Below are 19,517 nucleotides of genomic sequence, written 5' to 3' on the forward strand. Positions count from 1 at the left end.
TATCTATATATACTGTACATTCTGCCTAATATTTCACATTCATATATTATTATATATAGTGGACTTGCTGCTTATCGCTGCTTATCCATCTATAAATGTTTTTTTATTCTACAACTTCATTGTTTGATTTATTTTTTGCATTGTAAATATATAATGGAATTTTTGTTTTCAGTATTAATCACATAAAGCATTTCACTGCATGTCGTACCCTGTATGTATGTGTATGTGACAAATAAAATTTTATTTGATTGATTTGATTTTGATTTTTAATTCATTTTTGCCATGCTATTCCAAAGTTAAACAGCAGGGGGTGCTAAAAGATTTGTAATTTTTTAACTATGCAGCATTTTTAAACACTATGAAATGGGATGAAACGGGAAAAAAACAATTGAAATAAAATGCATTTAATGAAAGAAAACCGCAGATGATTATTATTATTATTATTATTATTATTATTATTATTATTATTATTATTATTATTAATATTATCATTATTATTATTCTTATTATTTGTCCTTTATTATATATTCTTTATGAAAATTGTGATGTGCAAACATTTATCTGGCCACAGATTATAAACATCATCTTAAAAACAAAATCGTTCTGCAGTTTGTTTTGTTTTCCGGTATTCGTGCTCACGTGGGTGGGTACACGCCTTTGCGGTTGCGATATGTGATTGGTTGAAATGGTTGTCCGTCCTACTGATGCCCCGCCTCTTACTGAAACTAGTCCAGTGTGTAGGAGGATGCTGCAGCAATCATCAGCTAATCTCTGACAAACCTCACTCTGATTTTTCTTTCTTTAAAAAAAAAAAAAGGAACCTTGACCTTGACCTCTGGTAAGTATAAAATGCTTCCCAGCTCTGGTGTTATTTCTTATAGCCGTTTTATTGGTTTTATCCTGTATTACATAAGGATTAGATGTTTCTTGAGGGTGTTCATAAGAGTGGTTCTATTTGCGTTCCTTTATATACACAGATCCTGATTCTTCTCCCACGTGACCGAGGAAGTGTCTCATTTATATTGAATTCTTCATTGTAAGCCTTTATCTTATGGAGAAGTCATTTGCTGGACATGGTACACACTCACAGAGGAGAACATCATCCCTGGGGTGTCTTTCAGATCATGTCAGCAAAGATAACGGTACGAGATCCGGTACAGACGAGAGGAACGATAGACCGCCTGTACCGACATTACTAGGTTATGAAATCATGGAGGAAAGGGCAAAGTTCACGGTAAGCCTTTGATACACAGTGTTTTTCTATGTGTTTATTTGGAAGTCAAATATCCAGGATAAGAAATTTTGTCCAAAATAAGTAACTGTGTTTTCGGACACACGAAAGAGGAATTTATGAAGATTCTTTTATGGTTTATGGTCATGGAAATGTGTGACTACACAAATGTGAGTAATTCTTGCCAGTGCTGAAGCCTCCTGAAAATAATGGAACTGTCTATTAGACACCGACACATGTCTCAGAATAGCCTCTGTGACAGTAACAATGGCTTAAAATACATTTTGAATCATACCCGACCATGCAGGACAACGTCTTCGCTTTTCTCAGGTCTACAAGATCCTGGTGAGAAGAGCACCCGATGAAAGTTGGGTGATTTTTCGGCGCTACACTGATTTCACCAGGCTCCACGACAAGGTGAGGAGGAAGTGTCTCAGGTCATGTGATGGTAAAATGGTCCAGGCATTGTCACTGCCTGACCCAGTTCTTCTCTTTTTTATTGTGTGTGTGTGTGTGTGTGTGTGTGTGTGTGTGTGTGTGTGTGTGTGTGTGTGTTTGTGTGTTTGTCAGCTCAAAGAGATGTTTCCCAAACTCAGACTCTCTCTGCCACCCAAGCGTCGCTTTAAAGACAACTACGACATGAACTTCCTGGAAGAGAGACAATTTGGGTTGCAAGCTTTTCTCCACAATCTGGTTGCTCAAAAAGACATGACTAAGAGGTACCTAAGAACAAGTGCAGCTCTTAAAACTAATGAGATTCATGCAGTTACTGTATATATTCAGTCATTGCAGAGCTAAGAAGTTCCAGGTGGTTCCACAAGGGGGCACTGCTGGGATGATTCTCCAGTAGGTTCTTGAAGTAATACATTTGTCTGTAGTTTGTTTACTTCAAATAAAACTTTTAAGTCATTAAGAGAATTTCTGGATGTCTTTGTTCTGCTTAACGAATACATTTAAATGAAGTCTACATCTTTTTTTGCTCTAGTGACATAGTGAGAGGGTTCCTGTGCTTGGATGACCCTCCGGGTCCCTTTGATAGTCTGGAGGAGAGCAAGGTTAGAACCGATTGTCCTCCTGTGTCATATTTCTGAGAAGGTTTTTGAAGGGTTTTACAGCTCTGTCACTGTTCCAGGTTTACTGTGAGACATTGGAGGAGACGAACCATCGACTGCAGAGGGAGCTGCAGGATAAGCAGAGAGAAATCCAGTCTCTTAGACGAATCTTGGAGGACAGACAGCTCCAAATCAGTGGGCTGGAGAAATCCAAGAAGTAACGACACAAAGAACACGTTCCACTTGTCATTCCCGTAATCCTATTCCGTTAAGGCTGTTCACTTGGACACTCTGTGATTCACAGCAGCATCTCTAACGAGTTAAATGACGCTCACCCAGAACCAGAAACCGATGCAGAACGTACAGACGACGCGGGCGACCCGGACAGAAGGTGTTCATTCTTTAGAATTTCTGATCATGTATTCTGATCATTGTGTAAAGCAAATCAATTCTAAAGTTGATTCTGATTCACGAATCAAAAGGTGTTGATTCATCGTCTGTAAAAGCGGCTCGGACGGATTTGGCTGCTAGAGCAACAGCTCACAGACTCTGTGATTGAAGCAAAACATCGTTGTTGTAAAAGTGTATGATGTTCTCGTGGTTTTGTGTTTTTTTAAGCCAAAGAAAGAAACAGTTAGAGAGAGAGAGAGAGAGAGAGAGAGAGAGAGAGAGAGAGAGATGGAGAGAGAGATAGTGAGAGAGGCTGGTGAGGTAATTATTATGTTTATCGGCCAGGACATTTCACCACCCTGTTGCTGGTTATTTTTTAGATCAGCATGCTCATTCCCCCAACTGTGATTCTTTACTTAAACTGTCATATCCAATCTATACAAAACCAGAAAAGTCAGCGTGTGCGAACACACAGATAATAGGATCAGGACATGGAATTGATTCAAATAATAACTTGATACTAAAATCGTAATAGTTTGCCGCAGAAAATCCTAAAGAAATATGTTCCAAGAATTTTCAAGTAATTCGCTTGTATTCCTCTGACTTAAGGCCTGCGGTTTAGGATTCGCAATAGGGAGTGGAAAGAGACCACTATTTTCTTTTACAGCTGAGCCATAAAATATTACTCATTCGTGAATCAAACTGTCTGGATAACACACACAATCACACACACACACACACACACACACACACACACACACACACACACACACACACACACACAAACACACACACAAACACACACACACACACACACACACACACACACACACACACAAACAAACACACAAAAACACACACACACACACACACAAACACGCACAAACACACACACAAACACATGCACAAACAAACACACACAAAAACACACACACATGCACAAACACACACACACACACAAACACACACACACACACACATGCACAAACACACACACACGCACAAACACACACAAACACACACACACACAAACACACACACGCACAAACACACACACAAACACACACGCACAAACACACACAAACACACACACAAACACACACACACACATGCACAAACACACACACATGCACAAACACACACAAACACACACACAAACACACACACAGAAACACACACACACAAACACACACGTACAAACACACACACACGTGCACAAACACACACAAACACACACACACGCAGAAACACACACACACACACACGCGCGCACACACGCACAAACACACACACACAAACACACACATGCACAAACACGCACACGCACACACACACACACACCACACACGCACAAACACACACACAGAAACACAAAAACACAAACACACACACAAACACACACACATACTATCATGCCTCAGTATCTTCAAATACTTGTGGTTGTTTATGAGGAAGAGGTGAAATGCCTAGGAAGTGAATCTTATCCATAAGCCTGAAATTGTTCTTTATTCTTGTGACAGTTTACATTCACTGCCAAAGCTTTAGAACCAACAAACCGGAAAATTCCCATTTGTTTTGTCTGTGTGGAGCAAAAATCGAAACATTTTGGTTTGTTGGCTGTTTGTTTTGTCTCAATATGTAACAAATCACACATAAAAAAAAACAAGTTTATTGTTTTGCTTTTATTGCTTCGTTTCAAGTCCTCGTTCGCCGGTCAGAAATATTGCGACATCAACAAAACACAGAACCGTTACAATTCTCACACACACTCTTGATGGTTTACTAACAATAAATCGTTGATGTAGAAACCCATTTTCAGCCATTTACAGCACGGACAGGTAGCCGAACAGGTCGTAGGTTAAATACATAAATATCATGATAACAGTCCAACGCCTTCGACTCCGTTTGTATCGTGAAATGTGCCGCTGCATCACTTTATTTACAGCAGGTAGATATGGAATTCCACTACCAACACATCAGCAGGTAATCCAAAGGCATTGTGGGTAATGTTGAACAAATGACTTAAATGCAACCAGGTTAAGAAACTCAAAGTATTGAGAAATGATAAAGATTAGTATGGGAGGTGTTTATAGTGGAAGTTCTGTCAGAGAAATACAGTAAACACATCTCTGTGTTTCTTTACCTCCTCAGTCCGGAGCTCCATTTAGCAAAGATAAGCCACGCAGCTTGCTGGAGCGGTTCGGCCTCAGAAGACAGCGAACACGTGAGCTTCTCCAGATCAACATATTTCAAGGACCAGGCTTAGAACTACCATCATCGGAACGAGATCTCAAAACCTAGAGCGGAACGATATCTGTTGATATTTACAAACCGTAACTGTTTTTTTGTTGTTGTTGTTGTTGTTGTTTTGTTTTACGTGGCAGAAATATGTTGTACTGGTCTAAAAAGCCGGGAGGAAAAAGATCTGAACTATTTACAAGATGAGAAATGATGGAGTTCCAGCAGTGCCTTTTCATCTGGAAATCGCCCATCGGCACATTTTTAGAAGTGTACATCTGGTGTGGGCATTAAGAAGACTGTTTTATTGTATTTTCACGAGGGCTTGACCGCCTTGGTGTAATGTGTCTGTGTGTTTATTGTCTGTTGCTAACGAAGTGTATAATTAATACACTTCCTTTCACAAATTCCCAATTTCATAGGAACTCGTTCAGGGAATAAAACAATTTTGAACACTTTTATTAAAAAAAAAAAAAAGAAAAGAAAGAAAAATATCTAGAACGACTGATATTACAAGGGTGTCTTTGTGTTATTTAATTTATGCCTCTTTTTTAAAAGAGAGAACAAAAAGAGAAAAGGTGAGTTTACAGATGGTCTGAAGCAGGAAGTGATGAACAGAAGTCATTTGTTTTTTTAAACGTGTTTTAAATTTGCCATTTTAAACGAGTCTCTGATTAATAAAGCCGTTTTTGAAGCGGATGAATGAAGGACTCGATGCCATTACAGTACATCACCTTGTTGCTGATGAGTAACATAAAACAGCACATGCTCTTTCCAAAAAAGATCTTACCCACAATCCTTTTGGACTGCCTGCTGAATGTGGTGCCAGCGGGGTCTCTGAACAAAGAGTCCTTCAGTCTGTCTGGTTGTCTAACATTATTTCCAAAAGTATCAACACCAATTCCATCAAACTGTTACCTCGTAGCTTACTAACTCCCCGAGTCCGAGTCTCTGCTGCATTTGGACCAACTTCCCCACTAGATCTATGCTGTATTTCTGGATTATGGTGATGTCGAATTTCACTGGAAATTGGTGAGTATGAATAAAAGCTCTTGTACTCTAATCCAGTCTCAAGATGTTTTCTCTATTGACTTGGACTTTCTCTTGACATAGATATTTGGTTAGTATCAGTCTTGGGAATTGGACTCTTGCTGGAAAATGAGTGTTAAAATGATGTTGTTATCTTGTCAAAATGATCATGTTTTGCTTTTCACAGGAACATTTGACAAATGTAATTTCTTATTCTTTAAAACAGCCTAATCTGTGGTCCAGTGTGTGAATAGTGCCAAATATTTGAAATAAAGGCTTTGAAAAGTCTCACTTTTTTTTTTATTGTTGACTTGTCAATTATAAAGATTTATATGCGGTGGACATTAACAGAAAATTCACTCACAGAAAACAACCCAATGTTTCTTTCCTTCCCCAGTTTGGAGCTCCTGTTGGCAAAGAGAAAGCCACGCAGCATGCTGGAGTGATTCAACCTCAGAAGACAGCGAACGAATGAGCTTCCCCAGATCAACATATCTCATGGACACGGCACAGAACTTCCATCATCTGCATTCTGGAGAGACGTAGTCAGAGTCTTGGAAGTGAGTTTGAAAGGTTAAGTGATCTAAACACCTAGAGTAAAATGATATCTGGTGATATTTACAAGCCATAACTATTTTTTTTTTTTTTTTTTTTACGTGGCAGAAATATGTTGGAGTGGTCTGAACAGCTGGGATGAAAAAGATCCGAACTATTTACAAGATGAGAAATGATGGAGTTCCAGCAGTGCCTTTTCATCTGGAAATCGACCATCAGCACATTTTTAGAAGTGTACATCTGGTGTGGGCATTAAGAAGACTGTTTTATTGTATTTTCATGAGTTCTTGACCGCCTTGGTGTAATGTGTCTGTGTGTGTTTATTCTCTATTGCTAATAAAGTGTATAATTAATACAATTCCTTTTAACAGTATTTGTAAACTCTTTCAGGGAAGAATTCAATTTATTAACCCGTTATTAAAAAATAATTATATTTGCAATATTTGGTATAATGTCACATTTATAGCTGCTACCAAGCAGGAAGTGATGACAGAGAGTCATTTGTTTTTCGCAGATGTCCCACAACATTAGATATCATTAACCACAATGATGTTGAACTCCCTGCTGAAGGTGGTGCTCTGCACAAAAAAAGCCCTTCCACCATGTACTGTATCAACACCATCAAACACCTGAGATCAAATCTCTGCTCTATGCTGGATTTCTGGATTAACATGATGTTGAATTTTACTGGAAATTGGTGAAGAAAGAATGTTAGTTCTTTGAATAAGAATGAAAGTTCTTGGATTTTAGGAGGAACCCTTGGGCTCAATTCTTGACATTTATATTTGGCTAGGTTTGGCCTTGGGCATTGGTCTCTTGGTGGAAAATGAGTGTTAAAATTATGTAGTTATGTTGACAAAATGATTATGTTTTTGCTTTTGAAAGGAACAAAGTTTGACAAATGTAATTGCTTACTCTCAAAAACAGCCTAATCAGTGGTCCAGTGTGTGAATAGTGCCAAATATCTGAAATCAAGGCTTTGAAAAGGATTATTTTTTGCTATTGCTAACATTTGGACTCAATGTGGACTTGGCTTTTGAACCACCTTAAAACTATAAATGTTGTTCTTGACTACAACATGACAATTTACCCCATATGTACGGGGTTTTCTTTATCCTATAAAACACTGTTATAAATATTACATTACACATTATTTTCACTATTGTAACATAGTGTACAACACTAACTAACAAAATGGCACCACAATCACTAAACATATCACAAAACATACATAACCCCTCCAAATTCATGGCTGGCACCGACTCTTAAAGGGAATGGTTCTATGTCGAGTCTAAGATGGTTCAATTACTTGCTTCCTGTGTGGAACCACAAAATAGTCCTTTATATCCAATCATTTTGCAGGATTCATTTGAGAGAACCCAGTGGGGTTTGGTTCTGTGAAACCAAGTTAGATCATTCTTTCACCTTCTTCTTCTTCTTCTTCTTCTTCTTCTTCTTCTTCTTCTTCTTATTATTATTATTATTATTATTATTATTATTATTATTATTATTATATAAAAATGTAGACAAGAAATTCAGAATTCAGAAAATTCAAACAAAGTTTAATTCATTTCAAACAAAAGGACAAGATTGTGCTTGTTTAATTCTTTAAACCTTTGTTTAAAGGTTCATTGATCACCAACAGATCTTTTTGTAGAGAACCAAGTACAGGACCTGAAGGTTGTAAGTAGAATCCCAAGTTTGAACTGCATTAAAATGATCATTTCCAGCACAGCGAGAACAAACAGGTGACCTTTCACGATCTCGTTGCCTTTTTCCGGAGACGCTTGGCAGACCCGGCTATGAACAAACTACTATAACAGTAAATCTAGAATTCTAGAGTCACATAAATTGTGGCTAAATTGAAAGCATTTTTTTGCCCTTTTTAGCCATAAATCATTAAAAACTAATGATTGCAAGACTGCGCTAAAAAATTAACAAACGTAAGATTTATACCTCTGCTTTTAACTCTAAATCTGTTGTAAAACATGTTCCTAATCTTGCCCCCTGAGCGAGGTTATTGCCATAGCTGTTTCGAGAACCAACTATGTTTCAAAGGTTGTTAATTATGCGACCTGAAGTGACATTATATATATTTTTTAATTGTTAAAGTATATTATTATTTTGGCATAAACACGTTTCAAAATAAAACCCCCGCAAGAACATTTAAGCATGGCATCATATAAATAACCAATGTGCATGATTTAGGATTTATTTCTTAGAATTATGGAGTTCAACTCCTGACCGTCCCACAGCCATCTGTAGTCAGAAAACAGAAAAACACCAAACACAGCTGTGCAGAATGGTACGGTAATAAATCCAGACTCGTGCATTTTCTCTGCTTTTCCATTGCTAGGTCTTATTTATATCTTATATAATTACATATCTAACAATAATTTTTGTGTATTTTTGTACAATTGTTTGCTCTTTTTACCTTGAAAGAAGAACAGATTTGAAATTCAACCTTCCAAACAATTCCAGTGAAGATGACTTGAGCAAAACACCAGCTTAACGCCACTTTAGCAATAACTCATTTGAGTAAAACTGTACAACGTTCGCCTCACACCTCCAGGGTCAGGGTTCGATTCCCGCCTCCGCCTTGTGTTTGTGGAGTTTGCGTATTCTCCCCGTGCCTTGGGGGTTTCCTCCGGGTACTCCGGTTTCCTCCCCCGGTCCAAAGACATGCATGGTAGGTTGATTGGCATCTCTGGAAAATTGTCCATAGTGTGTGAGAGTGTGTGTGAATGAGAGTGTGTGTGTGTATGTGCCCTGTGATAGGCACAGGCTCCCCGTGACCCGAGAAGATCGGATAAGCAGTAGAAGATGAATGAATGAAAATGTTTTACATTTAAAAACGTCTTTTTGAGCAGTAATTAACTAAGCAAAAGCTAGCTGGCTAGGGTATTTGTTGATTTATTTTATTTCAATATTTTAGTGTTATTAGGCTCATTTTAATAGCTACATACCTAGCTATCTATCAAAGATATACCGTACAAATGATTCTAAATATTACTGCAGGCTGTAACAGCAGGTTTAACAAAGAAATTTCATCCGGCTAGATTAGATTAAATTAGATTAGATTAGATTAGATTAGATTAGGTTAGATTAGATTAGATTAGGTTAGATTAGATTAGATTAGATTAGGTTAGGTTAGATTAGAATAGATTAGGTTAGGTTAGATTAGATTAGATTAGATTAGGTTAGATTAGATTAGATTAGATTAGATTAGATTAGGTTAGATTAGATTAGATTAGGTTAGATTAGATTAGATTAGATTAGATTAGGTTAGATTAGATTAGATTAGGTTAGATTAGATTAGATTCAACTTTATTGTCATTGTGCAAGGTACACGTACAGAGCCAATGAAATGCAGTTAGCATCTAACCAGAAGTGCATAGATGGCTTATTTACAAGTGGCAGTGTAATAAATAATGGTATGAGGTTATACAGAAGGTGTAGTAATATGTACATATAACTGAATAAGGGTATATATAGTGTGGTTTTTATATAAGTATGATACAGTATGAAGTGGTATGACAGATAAAGCTGTACAAAAGGAATGTCATTATGAATATATACATACAGAATAAATATGGATGCACAGTGTAATGATGTTTACAAGTTTTTGGGTGGTGCAAGGGTGCAAAATAGTGCAAAACACAGAAGAAAATCGACAGTACAGTGGTGATTGTTAACACCCTATCAGCTGTTCAGTGCAGAAACAGCCACAAATCTAGTTGACTTAGCAAGCTAATGGCTAAAATGCTACATCATTGAACATCCATGGCACAATTTCTCAGCTGCTGTGGGCTTGATTTAATTGTTAAAAAAAAAATAAAAAATGACGTTTTCCCTGCTTTGGTTGAACACTATTCCTGTAATCTGCCTGTTTTGATCACCTCAGACTTGCTCATTGGGGATAAATACAAACACATTTAAATATATCTAATATATTAATCTTGAAATTTGTATTATATTATTCTTTATAATAACCTTTTGTTCTATTTTTATGTTCCGTAAAGCTGCTTTGAGACGATGTCGATTGTAAAAAACAAACAAAAAAAAAACAACAACAAAAAAAAAAAACGCTATACAAATAAATTTGAATTCAATTGAGCTGAATTTTGATCTTGGTTTTATTTTTGTCTAAGTCATTGTGCTGTGTTTGGTCTGATTGTTATGTCTGTAATCGTCCCCTCCAGCTGTGGGTGTTTAGTTACCCTGCCTTGCTATTATAAATTATTTTTGTTTGTCTGTATACAAATACAGCGAGCACTTGGTGTTTATTTACCTGTTGTTCATTTGATGTTGGTTTGATGTTATTCCTGTCCCTGTCTCTGTCATTCAGATGTTCCAAAGTTTGTTTTGTTCTCGATTCACTGGTTTGTTTCTACCGGTCTTCTTGTTGGTTCCGTGTCTTGAGAATAAAATTTTCAGAAATGATACAAAACGAGCGGATATTTTCTTTATACCGTACAGCAGCGTAGCTCATTGACGATTAGTCTAGTGAACGGTTAACTTTTGTTTTCTAGACTACTTACATAATGGGCATAAAATATTCTACCAGATTAACATCCTAGCATGCTTAATCGGGGTACATTTGCCGTTCAGTGATCTAATAAACCAATGAAAGCTATAGCTGAACAATAAAAGCTTTAAAACACGGATACATTTTGTCTGGATAGCAGAGACGGCTTCTCAAAATAAAAATTCACAATGCTTTATGAGTTTAACTGATTTTAGCCTCTTGACTTTGACATCTTTATAGATTCATACATGTAAATATAGATATAAAGAGATCTTTATGTTTTGTCCTTTTAGAAAAAAGAAAAAACACTTGATTTATCAAGTACAGTGGAGTTCGTTCTTGACATATCTCAGAGCGGTAAGAAGCTGGGGTCAGCCATGGTGTACTGTAGCAGCCCCCGGAGAACATACGGATAAGAGACTTTCTCAAGCGTCCAACAGTGTGCGGCTTTTTGCTTGAACCCCCTGAATTTCTAATCAGCTATGTGAAGCCATGATTTAGTTCCACCGTTTAAAGCATACTTGAAAAAAAGACAACAACAAAAAAAAAAAACACAGCATCCTGAACTGTTTGTCTGTTTCTCTGAGCCAAAACAGACAGCTGTGTGTAAAATCAGTAAAATAAGGGTTTGGAGCTGCTCTTTGTTTCAGGACACCAACAGTAATGATTTCCAGTCTGCTGGGATGTTCAGATCTTGCAGTTCTTTTATCAATGAAGTAGCCAAATTCTCTGTTTTTGATACCACCAAAGCCAAACGCAGGCCTGCTCGAAGAACTAAATAACAGTTCCCAGGGATGACTCAAGGTCTACAGTTGTTTCATAATCTATAGACTATACACTGGAAGCTATGCATGTTTTTTTAAGTTATGAAGAATCTTAAAAAAATAATTTTAGACACAAAAACATATAAAAATTGTTTTGTTTTTCTTCATATTCACTTCATTTTTCTTTGTTTTTGGATCTTCATGGACACTTGAGTCTTTTTACAATTCCCAGCTCACCCTTGACATATAACAGATACAATCTGAGAGAGAGGTAAGCCAGAGGTACTTTTAAACTGCTGCTCATGCACAGGACTCAGAGAAAAGTGTGATCTGCCCTCTTCTACATACACGAGCTCACAGAGAGAGAGTAGCAATCGTTCTTCACATTAAGGGGAATCCTGAAGCCATAGGGACAACATAAGCGATCTTAAACACACCTTTCATGACGACTGATTTGAAAATATGCAAAGTGAAAACTTCACGGAACTTCAGCTGATTTTCTCCAGACAGATTTGCCGTGCAACAATAAACCATGAACACGAAAGGAAAGAGTTTCAGGATGGTCCGGAAAGCAGCACGAACAACACAACACTGTATCACAATCTAACACACCTACACAACAGGTAGAAGTGAAGCAGGAATAGATGGAGAAAACACAATGCCTACAGTGAAGAACAGGAGGTACAGAATGAGCATCTTTACACAGGGCTGCATCTCTGCAACTGACACCAGGACAACATGTGTCACTGAAGGAAATTGAATCTTTTTATATCTTTATTATCACCACCATTCATTTAAGCAGAATGTTTTTCGTGACATAATTCAACCGAGGAGGTTGAGGTCAGAGTACAGAGGTAGCTACGATACAGCACCCCTGGAGCAGTGATGGTTAAGGGCCATGCTCATTTGCCCAACAGTGGAGGCTTGGCAAAGATGGGGTTTGAACCCCAATCCACCTATCAGCAACCCAGGGCATTAATGACTTGAGCCACCACTTCCATGAACAGTCCATGAACGTACCACGAATGGAGCAATATTGATGTACCAGGACAAACCACTGACCCTCACTGGTCAAGAAACTGGTCTGGACAACAAACAAACTCCACTTTTTGCAACCAAAGGTCATCGATAACTGCTGGTATTTACCACCTGAAGTGTAGATCGAAATGACTGCCTAAAATGTCCATGGTCGTTATCCCTGTGGAGATTTTACCAAAGATGAAGATGCTGAGAACTTGCTCAGATACCTCAGAACTGTGATTGACTGCAAGAACTTTTCAACATTGTTGTTCATTCGTGGTGTCTGAATCCTTTTGCTCTATAAATGCGATGAAGAATGCAACACTTTTGTGTTCTTATTTAAGTCAAAAGACATTCAATTTGTAGATATATCTGAGAACCTATATTCAAGAACAAACAAGTCTCCTAATAAGTCTATCTTTGTATTCCTGCGGTATATCATTGAAGAGCAACTTTTGCTTTTAATAAGCAGTTTGCTGTGAATTAGTATAATAAACTTTGTCTAATTTAATTGACCACATGCACCTATTTGGTCAAATTCAAACCAGCTATGCTACGGACCCGCAATCTTTGGATGAATTTTGGATGTTTTTGTATGTAAACTGTGGTCGTTGGCAAAGCGACGCAACATTTTTACTGGATGTCCTCCAGCCAATTGCTTCTCGTGTCTGGAAAATTTCTTTTAACAAAACATCACTGACAGATAATCTGTAGTTAGTTTTTTTGGATGGTTCATATGAATGTTTTTGATTTTCCCAACAAACGTGTTTTTTTTTTTTTTAAACGACATCATTTTCCCTGAAATCTATACTACGCCTGGGTCACGCTACACAGTTTATATCTTCCAGTCTTTCTGAAACGCCACATGACCGAGATTTAATAAAACGGTCCATGCTTTAAATTACACTCATGAATCATAATAATCGTCAACACCTTTACTATCAAAACCTGGAAACTCTTTCTCATAAAAAACAGTCTGTGAGGCAGGATGGTGAACGCGTTTCACATTAAATATCACATAGCAAAAAAATAAAATAAATAATGTTTATCTTAATCTTAATCCCAGCCTAACATCTGAAGAAATTTTACAGTTATCTAATAAAAGCTTTATCTGTGGAAACGTTAGGATAAAGTGGACAGATGGAGTGACATTAAAGCATTTATTTCCTGCTACGTTGTGGTTAAAGGTTATATAATCCAATATAATGGAAATAATCCAACATGCACATGAAAGTCGTTTAAACTATCAAGTCAAGAAATACTATTTAACGTTGATTAGGGTGGATTTTTTTACTTTAATTATATTCTTTAATTTGTGTGATTAACTAACCAAAAACCACAGATGACTAAACTCTTTACTGGCAGCCTCACAATAGTCATTTTCTCCTTTGTAATTTGAAAGAACATAAAAGAGCACGTTTCTTTAATGAGATCATGATTAAATTGGAGAGCAATAATGTTAAAAAAAAAAACCGACTACAATAAAATATAATTAGTCATGACCTCCTGGTCGGAAGTAAGAACGGGACGGAAAGAGGGTTTGAGTAAATATTTGTGGTGCAGAAAGTTCAAGTATGTGAAACAAAATGCAAGTTTCAGCAGAGCAACAGTGCATCGTTTTAAACAGACAAATCAAAAAAAAGAGAGACAGATTTCAATTGTTCCTTTATTTCTTTTCCCTTGCTGCTTAACTCAGGATTAGACTTAATCAAGACTGAGAAAAGGTTGTGAAACAGGACGTTAAGCTCATTTTAAGGGATTATGACACGAAGCTCGTGTTTGAATTTGTGCAGCACTGCTTGGGATTTATTTTTTTTCTAGTTAAAGCGCTTCAGAAGACGAAATCATATTTTTTATCATTTACATTTACAGCATTTAGCAGACGCTCTTATACAAAGCGACTTACATTTTTATCTTATTTTATAAAACTGAGAAATTGAGGGTTTTGCTCAGGGGCCTTGCTCAGGGGTCCAGCAGTGGCAGCCTGGTGGATATTAATCCAGATTGTTAAACCGACACCTTCACCACTAGGCTAAAACATCTTAAAAAAATTTCTACATTTCTAAACTTCAAATTGAATTATAAGCTACTATTTAATAAATAAATATATTGGTATTAAAAGTATTGGTTTTTAGAATTGAGACTTCACAGCATACAGTCAAGTAAACTAAACTGCACTAACCAGGGTTGCCATGTATAAGGAAACTCTCCAGTTCATCTCCACCTTCTCTCTCTCAAAAAAAATTTTTTTATAATTAAAAAAAATAAAAAATCAGGCATTATCTAAATTATTGGTTAAATGTGATCACTGATGTACTGATGTCCTTTCTTTAATTCCCTTTCCCCCATCCCTTCACGATCTTTGCTACATAGCTTTACCAAGATAGTTGCTAAAATGTTTATTTCATTTATTTGCTTTAAAATGAGTTGTGGATTATTTATAAACTTGACCAATTTGTCCTGGCCTAATGGTTAGAGAGTCTGACTTGTAACCCGAAGGTTGTGGGTTCGGGTCTCGGGCCGGCCACAACTGAGGTGCCCGTGGGCAAGGCACCGAACCTCCCCAACTGCTCCCCGGGCACCGCAGCATAAATGGCTGCCCACTGCTCCGGGTGTGTGTTCACGGTGTGTGTGTTCATTGCTGTGTGTGTGCACTTTGGATGGGTTAAATGCAGAGAACGAATTCTAGTATGGGTCACCGTAATTAGCCGTATGTCACGTCACTGTTTAAAAAAAAACCAAAAAAACAACAACACAACAACTGGAAAGGTTCCTACTTGATTGGAATGAAACCCCTCAAGCATGATGGCCTTTGTAGAGAAGATCAGATAACAAATAATCTAACATCTAGAGACTTGAATGAATCAGCTGCACATTTTTTTTCTATATCAGTCCGTGTTTGGACGATAAAAAGAGGTCTGTAATAAAGAACTAGTAATTCTGTGTTCAAGATCCTGACATCAGAGAAGCCTCAGGGCATCGTAATCAAATGCAAAGCTGCTCGTTGTTTACGGTCTTTGGTCTTTTTCTGCACTCGCAAGATGTCTTTGGTCACCTGATGTTTTAACAAGGTTACCTACTGTTTATTTATTTCCTTACAGAGACAGAAACACTAAAAGCTAAAACACTGAAAAGATCGAACCCACAGGACCTTTATTCGTCTATCTCGGTTAATGAACAACACGGATTAGATCTGCCTTGCTATTTATGATCTCACTTGATAGAACGACCATGCCAAGTCCTCAAAGTTCACTCCATAAGTCTTAAACAACCCAGCACAATAGAAGAGAAAGATGTGCTCACCAGCTGCCCTGTTCTTCATCAATGATTTGCTGTATTGTTTTTTTTTTATTCCCATATGCCAAAAAAAAAATTATTGTGTTAAATAGATAAACAAAGTCACAATCACGATCAATTTTACAAAATCATTTAGATCCCAAAACGTAATTACCCAAAATGATAAACCAGATAAACAAAGGAAAAAAACAACTATGCTATATGTTTGCATATAGATTATTTTTTTTTGCAAACAATAACAAAGTTAAAAACTATTGTGCATTTCTGGGTTTTTTTCTTCTAATATTTGTTTCCTCTACGTTATCATAAAAATATCTTAAAAACAGATTTATCTTTCTTTTATTTAAACAAACAAACAAACAAACAAACAATAAATGATAATACCAGATATGCTAAAATAATAAATAAATATAATAGAAATAAGCATCATACATTTATTTTAAAAACGGATATTGGATATTCCGTAATGTTTTAGACAATAAATAAATAAACAGATAAACAAAACCTTTATATATATATATATATATATATATATATATATATATATATATATATATATATATATATATATATATATATACACACACACACACACACAAAGCCTTCCATTGGATAATTATAATGGTTAATATGGTTAATATGGTTCAGCTGGCAACAAGATGTATCCTGTAGTGGTGGAAAAGAACGTACTGTGTTTATAAATGTTTAAATTATTGGCAAAGAACTACAGAAATCGGGTTAAAAACAACCCAGCGCATTGTTAGTCTGAAAGGTTAATGGCGAACTTTCTTCTTTGTGGAAGAAATGCGGTTGGAAAAAAATCCTGATTGATCGTTAAATTAGAAATCATAAAGAAAAAAACAGCAGTAAAGCTCAGGGTTAGTTTTAATAGTGAACATTAATGCAATGTCTTACAGTATATGACCCAGATTTACCCTGTTCCAGATTGATGGGTAAGTAGAGAGGCAGATGAATTGGTGCACCCATAATTATTTGCGTCTACAGTATATACTTCTTAGTTGGAGGTTGCTTCAGTTGGTCAGGTCCAGGTTTAGTAACATTATGTTGTGAGATCAGCTGAATACCTGAATGTACTGAATGACCAGAAGTCTTAATATTACTTGATATTTCCTCCTATATAGAAGCTGGTCGACTCTTGATAAAGTATTTTTTTTAAAAATAGGATGCACATGTTTTGTTGGAGAGCTTATGGTGCTTTGTCCCAGCTGACAGTTTCATCAATTGCGCAACAACTGGGACGTCGATCAAAGTCCGGGATGACGAAAAGTGCTGCAAATGATCAGATGATTCCAGGACGTGTGCTGAAAGCAGTGTCGCACTAAGATGGAGTATACTTTAAGGAGAAACAAAATCTTCAAATCGTACAAAATGGTGCCACGTACTTTGTCAGAAATACAGCCAAGAACAAGGTTTTCAAGAGTCTCCAAAGTGGTCCAGTGTGAAGAAGAATAGAAATACACGTATCTGACATTTTCTGAATAAAACAATGAATTATGGTACTCATGGCTGTCAGTATGAGACATGTGTTTTTCTCTCTGTAGGATAACCTTACACAAAATTTCAGTGGTGGACTTGACTTTAGCATTCGGGGCATCTCAGCGAGAATCACAACCAAATAGACACAAACTCCGTTTTTTGGCTTCTGGGGAAAAGAGTTAAAATAAAGACAATTGTCTGGTCGTTTCATTAATCGTTTTGATTCAGAAGGTGTTTTTTTTTTTTTTTAGATGTTCAATTCATATGATGCTACAACACCTCCCCAGGGTCCATAACTATATTCTGTTTTGTATCTTGTTCCATTGGGAATTGTTGGATATGAACAAAAATATCAAAATATTACAGTCTGTCTTCATGTTATATATATATATATATATATATATATATATATATATATATATATATATATATATATATATATATACATATAATTTAGCCTACAACACACAGGGTTGTACTCTCCTTTCTCCAGCTTTAGCGTCATCTACATTTCTGCACATTGAAATCGAATCCAGCTTTTCTTCTTTGGTCTTCCGTAAGACAAAGAAAGTGCTATTTTATTTGTTGGTTTGTCACCTCAAGCATGATTCTTGCATCTTTTCTTAAACCGGGGCAATACCAAGGCTCATAAGTATGTCGATGAGTTATAAATCAGTCAAACATCATCAGGGCAATTGCCACATAAGCATCCATATTCCTGATGTGCTTAAAATTTCACGTTTATGTTCTGGTTTATTGGTTATTGGCCAACGTTTCTATGTGCCATTTGATGCCATTGAACATCTGATGAACGATCTACAGTCACTATAGTCATTGGATTTGTGGTGGTGTAAGAAGGTACATGTTAACTATTAGTATTACATTTAGCATTTTGGTTCATCCAGTTTCTCTTTTTTCTTTAATAAGTCAAGAAAACCATTTCTTCCTCTAAACAGAAAACCTCCACCATTACTGTACCAAATGCTGTGTTCATGTCAGAGCTGCTGCTATAGTATACGGATCATCTATTGAAAGACCAGGATCTAGAGTTTTTTTCTGATAAAACCATAGTACAGACAAAAGGGTTGTTTTTAAATGTAAATTTGAATGAGAAAGTATGAACTCCACATTCATTTCCTCAAGAACACTCCATCTCCAGGCTTTCAGCTACTTCATGACAATATGCCCTAAAAAAATTAATTCATTCTGAGAAAAATGGAGGGAGGCCAAGCTGCGCTTCGCTTGCCTCCAGGTACAAAAGGTTCAACAGGCTTTTGTGCCACTCATGTTAAAAGACTCTCTGTCTGTCTGTCTGTCTGTCTATCTGTCTGTCTACATGCAATGATTTCCCCCCTACTCACTTATTATAGCTCATTAGATACAAAATACTCACAACCTTTTGTGTTATTTTAAACACAGCCCCATTTAATTTCATTACAATGGTATTCCTCATTAATTCTACCTTCCTATTTTCATTAGAACATAGAAATGAAAAAACAATAATAGATAATAGTTTATATTTAAAAAAAAATACACACAAGGCTTCATTGGAGTATTTAGATTTGGATTAATGGGGAACATTTAGTAGATTGCATTTTTAGGATTTTTTTTTAAAAAGTATTTTTAAGTAAATAGGCATCCTGATTTTGTGTAATATCCAGAAAGCAAGATCAATCTAAATCCTTCCGAGACACTAGACTCAATTATATTATATTTATTTATTATTTTATTTATTTATATTAGGCTCTCAGACAAAGAGAATTTGCATTATTAACTAGAAGTGTATCATTGTTTAGTCTGGTATATAATTGTATTTTCACATAAAAGAGTGAATTTTGAATCAAGAGGATCGATTCTATTAGAAAATCTCTTAAATTGGTAATAAATAAATTCTGAATTGTGCAAAAAAAGACTAA

At 36.4% G+C, this 19,517-nt stretch overlaps 1 protein-coding gene across 2 annotated transcripts; it reads left to right on the top strand.

Annotated features, from left to right (window-relative positions):
- Positions 1-716: 716 nt before the first annotated feature.
- LOC113644028 (sorting nexin-16-like) lies at positions 717-6,228 on the top strand. Of its 2 annotated transcripts, none has more exons than XM_027148518.2 (8): positions 717-838; positions 978-1,234; positions 1,562-1,648; positions 1,802-1,950; positions 2,217-2,286; positions 2,364-2,500; positions 2,588-2,674; positions 4,825-6,228. In XM_027148518.2, exons 2-8 carry the CDS (start codon positions 1,052-1,054, stop codon positions 4,937-4,939), a joined length of 828 nt encoding a protein of 275 aa, XP_027004319.1. In that variant the 5' UTR covers positions 717-838; positions 978-1,051; the 3' UTR covers positions 4,940-6,228. The 2 variants fall into 2 exon arrangements, with proteins under 2 accessions (XP_027004319.1, XP_027004321.1); XM_027148520.2 differs by having other exon boundaries at positions 2,591-2,674.
- The last annotated feature ends 13,289 nt before the right edge of the window (positions 6,229-19,517 follow it).

The sequence above is a fragment of the Tachysurus fulvidraco genome, chromosome 1 (genome assembly GCF_022655615.1).
Source record: "Tachysurus fulvidraco isolate hzauxx_2018 chromosome 1, HZAU_PFXX_2.0, whole genome shotgun sequence".
Lineage (NCBI taxonomy): Eukaryota > Metazoa > Chordata > Actinopteri > Siluriformes > Bagridae > Tachysurus > Tachysurus fulvidraco.